The sequence below is a fragment of the Sceloporus occidentalis genome, unplaced genomic scaffold (genome assembly GCF_023333645.1).
Source record: "Sceloporus occidentalis isolate IW3139 unplaced genomic scaffold, rSceOcc1.0.p SCAF_51, whole genome shotgun sequence".
NCBI classification, from domain to species: domain Eukaryota; kingdom Metazoa; phylum Chordata; class Lepidosauria; order Squamata; family Phrynosomatidae; genus Sceloporus; species Sceloporus occidentalis.
Genome location: NW_028317031.1, coordinates 3970767 through 3980737, shown reverse-complemented (window position 1 = coordinate 3980737; position 9971 = coordinate 3970767). Strand labels below are relative to the sequence as shown.

General features: G+C 40.1%; 1 protein-coding gene across 1 annotated transcript; it reads right to left on the bottom strand.

The window, feature by feature from the left end:
* Nucleotides 1–621: 621 nt before the first annotated feature.
* Nucleotides 622–9660, bottom strand: ORC1 (origin recognition complex subunit 1). Its single transcript, XM_089491660.1, has 17 exons — nt 9563–9660; nt 8938–9059; nt 8518–8696; nt 7784–8159; nt 7019–7295; nt 6561–6653; nt 6138–6236; nt 5375–5573; nt 4809–4906; nt 4143–4244; nt 3549–3723; nt 3195–3302; nt 2350–2499; nt 1967–2086; nt 1727–1893; nt 1337–1424; nt 622–816 (listed from the first exon to the last, which is right to left on the bottom strand). Exons 1-17 carry the CDS (start codon nt 9658–9660, stop codon nt 622–624), a joined length of 2646 nt encoding a protein of 881 aa, XP_089347786.1.
* Between the last annotated feature and the right edge of the window lie 311 nt (nt 9661–9971).

Genomic DNA, 9971 nt, shown 5'->3' with positions numbered 1-9971 from the left:
GAAAGAAAGAGTTAAAAATGAAAACATCTGAAACGTGGACATTTATAAAGAAAAGCTTGAGACAAACAAAAACACACGGGGACCAAACAAAACATGCCGGGTCCACAAACGTTTATGAAAGCGTTTAGTCTTGGATCAGAACTCTTGGTCAATGGCAAAAATGTGATGTCATCAAGTGCAGTTTTGCCCAAAATGTTGATGCTATGCTTTTAGTGTAACTTTCCCTTTAATGCAGATGCTCACCACATAGGCACCTTACAAATAATAACAGAACATTACAAATATTTGCCGTCTCTGGTAGGCTCAGCAATCCAATGTAAGTGTTTGTTTTGCTGATTAAGATCCACAAATGGATGATGTGAACTCCACTACAGAAATCCTGCAAGGTATTTTATTTTAGTAAAAATATGAGTCTACAACAAAAAGATGAAATTGTTGAAAGTCTTTATGTAAACATTAAAATACATTTTGGGTTTCTTTACCCCAAATAAACCTGATACATTAAAATATACAGAACAACTTTATTATAAATTAATTAAAAGTCCATATGAACAGAACCATTATATACACGATCTGCAGCAAGTTGTTGATGTAAAGATCCTTGAACATGATTTCTGCACATTATTCATCCTTCAAAGCATACATGATGTCGTCCTGACTAACGTTTATCCGCACTCTCATATGCAAGTCGTTCCTGCTGGACTCCACCAGGAGAAGACGGGAGGCTCCGAGCCTCAGACACACCGCCATGGTCTCAGACATGGAAGGAGGCTGCATACCCTCGATCCTGCACAATGCCACATGCTGCTGGAACACCTGAACGCACAACGACCATACTTCAATCACATGATTTCATCATACATGACACATCCCTGTGCATAAAGAAATCTCGCCAACATTTCAGATGTCCAAACCTAGACATTTTTTGGAGGCGGGCAACCCTATAAGTGGGTTGGATAGGAGGCAGGTTCATCTGCCTTAATTAAATAGCCACTTTGCGACTCCAGGAGAAAATGGGAGCTAAGAGGACTTCCTAACAGGGCCATGCTCCAACCCTCCATGGTATAAAGTGGGGCAGCAAGGCAGCTGCGTGGAAGAGTGGCTGAAGGATTCTTATAAGTCGTCAAATTCTATGTTTCTATGAAAGATGAGACTATCCCACAAGAACAGGACTGTTGTGAGTGTAAAAGCCTACTCGTGAAACCTATTATAAAAACCGATAAAGAGGGAACCATATGATGCCAGACAAGAAGGCAGATATTAAACTTGTCTCTGTAAAGGCTCATTCATTTATTAACAAACACTATCTAAAATAAGACCAACAATAAATGTGTACCTTTTGAAGAGTGGCCTCCTCAAGTCCAGACCTCCGGAACTCTGCAATTACAGCTCTTAGAAACGTCTGCTCCATCACAGATGCATTCCTGCACAAGTATATTGAGGGGAAAAAAAAGACTTTATAAGGAAATATGAAAGGGATCTCCAACTTTATGACATTTACAGTTTAAATATTGTGGTGTGCCCCAAAAGGGCTGGAATGATTGTATACACGACACAAGTCTACCTCCTTCTCAAGACAGGTAAATAAAACATGGGAGAGCCGTTACAGCCAGAGTCAGATTATCTGTTCACAGAGTGCCTTTCCCCGCACCGCATGCCTGTACGGACACATACATTTGTCAGAGGCACGTTTTAGTATTTGAGAGACAGCTCAGTCACTACCTACTTGATTGCTATAACATAGGGTGAGGAAAACATCTCCTCCAGGGCCTCTATCACATGGGGCATCTTCACCAAGGACGATTCGTCCTTTTTGGAAGAAAATTCACAGATTTCCGTGGCTCTGCGGCAAAGGTCCAGGCAGCGGCGTGCATCACCAGATAAGGCAGCCACCTAAACAGAAGACGGTAGGAAGGTAAAGAAAATGTGGTGTTGCGTGGTTTTCACCGGGGTAACTGGCACCCACCTTTCTGGAGACGAGTTGGATAGCATCATCATCGAACGCCTTGACGTGATTCAGCCGAGATGTGATAATCTGCTGCAGCTGTTTGTGTGTGTATGGCTGGAAGGACATTCTTGTCAAGCCCTAAACATAGAGAAATTCCACTTGACATTTTGTTCTTAATATAACCACTGGGAGTATCAGACAACAGTCTAAAAGTACATTGTACTGCAAACAACGGGAAAAGAGTTACGTATATAGAGACCACCACCTGCAAAACCAAATGAATGTTCCTTGTTGGCTGGACCAGTACAACAAAAGCTTTGGTGATAAAAACCACTATTCTCAATTGTTGTACCAGGATCACTTTTTATGCATCACCCCATATGCTTGCCAATAGCTCTTACCAGCCTGCTGGCCACACGGTTCATCATTATTCTCTCTGGAAGATCCATGGTGTTGGCGATTGCAAGAACAATCAACTTGGCGTGTTTCCGTGTTGGCCAGTCAAATAAACTGTACATGACATTCTGCTTTCTGGTCCATAACAGGTCCAACTAAGAGAACACAACTGTAGATCAGACATGACAGCAAGTACACTTAAGGTCCCTAATAAAAAGGGTGGTTAGAGAGAAATTGTACAGCAAGCCATCTGCTGCAAGGACAAAGAGCACCACAAATATAATATTAATAGTGTGTTATGTGTAGAAATTCAAATGACTGAGACTTAAATCAACCACTTGTAATAGTTTGTGGCCTTCCACTGTTCCCAAGCTCAATCAGTCGACAAAGCTTTAAAGTATAGTCACTGTTTGTGACAAATTCACTCTCATACCGATGTCCTGTACATGAAAAAACTCTGGTGCTTGAAAAACACAAATAAATAAAATGCTTTCATTCTTTATAAAAACTTTTTTGTTTAAACTTTTTTTTTAAATACATTTTAGAGCACAGAACATTGCTGTTTAGTTATAAATGACAAGATCTTTAATCTTTTCTGTCTCCAGGATTACCTTTTAGTATTTTCTGAAATAAATACCCTAAGTACTTGCACAGGGAACTTGTTTCATTTGTATAGATGATGCTTCACCAGCAGCCCCGCCAAAAGCACAACTGACTAGGCATCGCAGAAGGTCATTTAAAGCTTTGGTTAGGTGTTGATAGGTATGGATGGATAGGAATTGAGCCGGGAATGTGAGCAGCCACAATTCTCAAACAGCATAAAGCATCACTTTCCCAAAACACCTCTCACCTCATCTACCAGAAGTACCGTTGTCTCTCTTTTGGAAGCTGGAGTGCTGAACCGCTTCTCGAGCAGAGCGGCAGCGTGGTCCGCTGTGGCCTTCTGTCCTGTGAGGAGCTGAAAGGAATCGCAGACGCGATAACATTAAATGAGGTGCGACATAAGTCACTCACCCAGGTTGGTAGGTGCTCTAAAAAGAAAACCATAAGAAAGCGGGACACAGCCTAACGATTTGAGCTTGTTAAACGTGAAAAGTCTGCTTTACACCTTTCCACTTTCTCCTCACTATAAGAGAAGCTTTCACGTGTACGGTTTTGAGTAATTTAGTATCACTTGGCTTCAGCTTTTTTTGATAATCTTCACCTTCAGGATCTGCACATATGCCTGGTGAGGATCCGTTAGTTTCATGCCGTTAATTTCAATATATTGAAAAGATGGCAGGACGTCCTCCTCCTCTACAGCTTGCTGCAGACAGCGGATTACCTCGTGCACGGTTGCAGTCTTCCCTGTACCTGGAACACCAGATATATACATGCACCTACATGGAGAGGTACATATATCTTGATTAGCGAGAGACCCAGCGTGTATAGAACACCAGGGGTAAAATCAGCTAAAGGGGCAGTTCCAATTCCTTCCAAAATGATATCAGAAGCAGGAGGCTGTATTGGCATTATTTTCTTAGCACTATGCACTCCATTCATCACTGCAGCAGTGAGATGCCCAATAACTTAGAAACTCTTTTGGTTACTGTGATCCTTGCAATCAATCCTGGGTAGTGGGTGCAAAACAGGCCGGGTTACTACTTTCTTACAAGGCGTATTTAACGTTGTGGTTACCAGATTGCCAGGGACTACAGTCAAAGGAAAAGTATCTCAAATCCCAAAAGTTACTCTTTTGATCATTTTGTTTGTAACACAACAAGAAGAGTTGAAGAAGAAGAGTTTACCGTACACTCACCCTCCAGTGCCATCCAGAAGCTTGCTTTCCACAAAATTATACACATCCTGGTACTCCTGCTCCCTGCAGGGCAACGACTCAGGCACAGCAGAGACATGCAGCCTGTACAGAGATAAGGGATTACCAGACATTGGTCAACATAACGATAGCCCCTTTATACCGAAGTAAAGATTATTTACCACTGGTACTCTGCCGCACATTTACAGTGCCCTTTTCAAGTTTGTGTGCACTTTTAGCCCGCTTTTCTTTTTCACTGTGTTTCTATTCTTCATTACCGTTTGCAGTTTTAAACAAATCTCACAAGATTAATTTTGCCTACTTTGTCTACTTGGTTCATTTTACTATATAGAGTACTTCCTCAGGTTTGACAGAAATGTTTCTACTCTCCCAACCTCAATAAACCATTATTTAATGATTAAACCACTAGAGACACGGACCAAAAGGTCTGTCATCATTTCCAGTCAATTTACACTTATATGGGAAAACTGGTGGAAAGAAGCACTTTCCATATAACGGAAACTAGCTTTTTGATGAAGGAGCCATGATGATGTCCTCAAACTCCCCAACATTAAATACCATAGACACACAGTACGTTGATGAAAAGGGTCTATCAGAACCAGTAAAGACTATAATAATTCATTATAGACACCGTCCTCATTTTCTCACCTAATCCTGGCCTCCTCCAATACATTGGCAGGTGTTCGGACAGGCTGGTTCCTCTCTGGAATTCTTGGGGTTGCAGCACGGGGTGTCCTTGACACTGGCTGATTTTGAAAGCACAAAATTTGTTTAAAATAAAATACAAGAACAAACACAAAATACTTTTTTTGTTATGGTGTTAGAAGGTATTACTTCATAGTGAGGGTGGTGTATATCTTGGGATATCTTTTACAAGACCATACCAGACTGTAATATGGTAATTACAGAGCATTCATTTAAAATAATGCATTTACATCCTAGTGCAGCTGATGCAGCAACAGCGGCCAATCATGACCATGCCTAGAGCACACAGGTGTGTGTTGCAGAAATGCTCATGAAGTGAGATAGTATATTCACCCAAGAATAAAATTGAGTCTTTAGCGGATACTTTTTATTGGGCCAACATAGAGAAAGCAGTACAGTTACATAAGCTCAGGACCTTCTTCAGATGGAAGAAAGAACTGAAAAATGTAACATTACTTCTTTTTCCAGGATGGCTCAATAAGATGCATCAGCTTCAACTTAAAACTCACAGTTTTGCTTGGAGTTCTTGATGAAGATTTTCTGGATGAAGTTGGAGTTCTGGGTGTTGTACTTTTCTTCCTGGCTCTCTTTGGAGAAGTCACGTCTTCCTCTATCTCCTCATCACTGCTAACAAACACACGGTTCTCCTTGGCAGGGACAAAGTCCTTATCGTCATCATCAACATCTTCATCACTCTCTGCTAAACTCCTAAACACATTATTGTAAAACGTCAACCAATTTCAAAATGATACACTGATAGAAACATTAATAGTCTGGCAGGTTTGCCACGTCATCTAAAAAATGGGTTATTAAAACTATGGACGGACATTTCTGTCACAAAATATAGGGAAAACACCACAAAAAAAGAACCTCACAGAACATAAAACACAGTGCTGTATACAATAATGTGGGTTGGCACTAACAAAAACCCTTTCCCTGCTGAAACACCGCACTGATTTTTTGTGGTTCCTCCATTGACTTTCATTTGGCAGATGTCTGGGAGCTGTTTTATTGTTTTTCACAAGGCCGTATGATAAGGTGTCAGTGATTTCCATGTGTTCTGTCACTTAAGTCCAGTTTACCAAAACATTCTTAATGTGCATTTGTCGGCAAACAATCATGCAGAAACGATAACGTCTGAATACAGTAATTAAAAAAAGTGTCAGATCTACCCACTGCATGACAGGTCTGTGCTTATAGTTCATTTAATACTCTGCAGAAGATACAACAAAGAACTTTATCTGCATTATTTTTTCATTGCGCGTCTCTTACTTTAGCTGCTTTCGGACTCTACTGGCACTTTCCCGAGCAGATTTTCTGCGAGAGCGAGGAGTCTGCGGCAGCGCCGTTTTTTCCTGCTCTTCTTCTAACCTTTAATACAAGACAAATATGTAAACACACACACACACACACACACACACACAATAAGAATACAACATTGAATTAGTCGTATGTATGCATCTCTATTCGGATTTGTACAGTGATGCGGACACCGCATTACTTGTCAGCAAACCCAGAATTCCTGAATATGCTAGAGAAATTCTGGGGTCTCCCTCTTTGTGGGGAAAAAAAAAAAAAGAGCACTTTGAAGCCAAACACCGGAAATCTATTTCCATGTCATTTTTACCGTACACTGCCCGGTGTGGGATGTGCAATGAAGCTTGACCAAGGTCCCCATAACGACTTATGCATTACCTCTTGGAAGGCTGAGACAAGTTTTTCTTTGCGGATTCCTTTTGTGGTGTTTTAGACCTGGTAATCCTGCTATTTTCACTCTCATCTGCACATCTAAAGACATAAAAGAGTAAGAAGGCTAAGTAGACGTGAGATGCATCACAAGGCAAAAATGTTTGTATTGATGTTTATTCTGGCGCATGTTTGTATATGCTCCAGAGTAACCACAGAGCAGAAAAGGCTATGAAGCTTTTGTTTTTATACACAGAACTAAGCAATGAGCATATTAAACATTAATATTTCTAGGTCCACATGCAAATGGCGAGCCCCTACTAAAGAAGATTGCACATTAAAGTACTTTGCCAGTACTCTGTACAAGCCCCATTCCTCTGTGACCACCGAGCTACCATATGCATTAAAGTGCATATGAGGGCTCGAGTGTCTGTCCGTTTAGGATCAATTCTAAAATCCATGCTTACTTCTTAGACCCTTGTTCACTTGTCAAATTAGCAGACCGCGGCACAGGCCTTAAAGGGGTAAGTTTCAAGTTGAGTTTTAATCTTTGGCTATCCTGGGCAGATTTCAGTGGCATGATGCTCCAGGCCAACTGTTCTTCTTCCATAGCTTTTTCGGGAGGGGAGTCACGCAGTCCACTAAATGCAACCTTTCGTTTGGGGGCAACAGACTCGAGAGCCAAATCATCATCTACCAAAATATCGTGCTGGATGTCCTTTTTGTTTGAAGACTTTGATGGGCCTAAGGAAAAAAACAGGAACAATCCTTAAGCCATGATCTTGTTGAGCAAAGCATGCAATCTGAAATAAGTAAGGATACAATTAAAAATATACAGTAGCTATGTAAGTGTATAGGAAGTTTTATTATATGAAATCATGGAATATAATTATCTAAATGCACGTTCCCAATTTTTAGTTTATCTAGCCTACTCTAGAAAACAGTTTACACTACTACAACATGTCATGGAAAAAAACCAAAAAATTACCAGAATAGGGCTCACCCTTTATTTAGCAGTAAAGGACCAAAAACTGTTGCCTTCTACTTATCTGCGGATTGCAGTTGCTTGGACTAAAATAAAGTGTGCTATATTATGAGAGTCAAAGATGTAACAGACAGTAATATATTCTTAAGTAATTATCATGGGTTTACCCATAGGAACCAGAATATGTAAAGCTATTTTGACAGCGATATTAGTGAAGTGCTTTTTTTAAAAGGCAAATAAAACATACTATTGAGCTGCAGCTTCTTCCTCGCCCCGGGGGTGCTGGACACACTAGGCACCCTCTGAGCTCTCCTCTCCTTTGAATGGGAGCTCTTAGAGGCTGAATGTCTGGATTCAATTTCTGTCTCATTCTTCTTTGACCTGGAAGCACTGCGGGGGATCTGTTGTATTTCAGCAGTGTCCCCCCCTTCCAGAGGGAAGAGAGGTTTTGGGGGAGATTTGACAACCACGGGACCATTAGTCTCATCTGTGTTTTCATCATCCTGACAGATGGAAGATGTTAAGGGTTTGAAATTTTTGCCATCCCACGACAACTTCACATAGAGTATAGCTCCAAGGTTCTTTTGCGTAGGAAAAGGGTCTTCCAGATTTAACTGTAAAACCTAAAAAGTAATTCAGCTGTGATGAACAGATACCAAGTAAACGAGGAATAAATCTGGTTTTCAAAAAGCTTATATAATGCTAGAATGGAATTTTCCAAAGTGGTAATTTTCTACCCTGATCTCCTATTGAAATGCTAACTGTAACCAGTTTATTTAATTTAGTCACTTGCGTGTAGTGGTAAGTGGTATATTTTAGGGACTGTTACTACAAACAGCCCCTTAAAGATCTATAAAACAGATATGGTCATTCTGGCCTTGCACTTTTTCTCCTATTCTGTCATTGATAAGTGTCTGGATACGATAATGGTACAGAGCCCAAACCCTTAAGTAGTAACAAACGGAAGCAAATTGATGTAACCTGAACAGCTCCAATAATGGTCTCTGCATCAATATCATTCTCACACGCAGCAACATCATAAAGGAAAATCTCCTGAGGGTCGGGATCTCTCCCCAGCAGCTTTCTCTTCTTGTAAGGAACCTCTTCATAGCGTAAAAACCACTGAACAGTGGCATGCTTGTTGGCACCCTTATCGGTACCTAAAAAAACAAAAATTAGGAAATAACAATTACCAAAGAAGATCTAAATATCACACAACAGGATGGTTTTTATGTATGCACTGTGTATGCGTTATACACACTCACACAACTTTTTATCACGATTGCCTCATAACTACCTGTTGTTTTGCATACATTTTATATCCAACATGTCAGAACACTTATCTGCTTTTATCATCGACCATGTTGTACAACAAAACATACATTCTGTAGATTTTCTTACCATCATCATACAGCTCTTTAAGTCGTGCAACAAAAGGCCTCTCTTCATCCTCTCCTTCTATCAGAACATAGTTTCCTGGGCATACAGTGATTTCATTACTTTCCGATTTGATAAGGAGCCCTCTAAATACAAAATAAATCAGTAAAACACAAATGTAATGATAAAAGTAACTATAAAAACACTCCTTGGTACAATGTATTTGTTAGAGTATTTTTATATATATATATATATATATATATATATAAATTAAAAAAAAAAAAGACATGATGATTTTGAGTTAAAGAAAAACACATTCAACTTTCAGAGATACTTATTACCATAAACAAAAAACAATATACACAATATGCAGGTTATGGAGCAAGCATTCAATTATAATGTAGATTCTTGAAGTGCACAGGATTGCCAACTGATAGCTATTATCAGACATGTGCAAGTCATATCGCGGTTATCGGCTTCATAACACGAGCACTTGATGCGTTCCGAAAAGGATTTAGACCCAAACTATACGTGGAAAGGGGGCGCTCCACGCAGCTTGCAGAAGAGCAGCCACGTTTTGTTCCACCGCTGGAATCTTCTGATCTGACACAGAATATCGAAGTTAACCTCTTATAAAGAAGCAGGTTACCCATAATGAAGATTCTGCACTCTTCTGTCCTTGCTTAAGGGTTTTCCATTCCAGATGTACTGTCGGCGACGTTTAACTCGCGTGAAGTACCTTGTCATGACCTCTGTGCTACAAATAACAAAACACTATAAGAAGACTCGAAACAACATTTCTCACAATGACAATCAATTTCTAATATGCGGCTAGAAAACCCCAATCTACGTTGGTGGTCTCCCAACCTACGACCACGAGCGTGATATTAAAGTAGTCACCAAGACCGTACATCCAGAGTATATGCATCTAAAGAAGGTATTTGCTATTAAACAAAGTGTATGCAAGAGCATTGTTAGGTTACTGTGTTACTATAATACCAGGAGGGAACTTACACCAATGTATGCATTATACTGAATTCTCTAACCCCAAACATCCA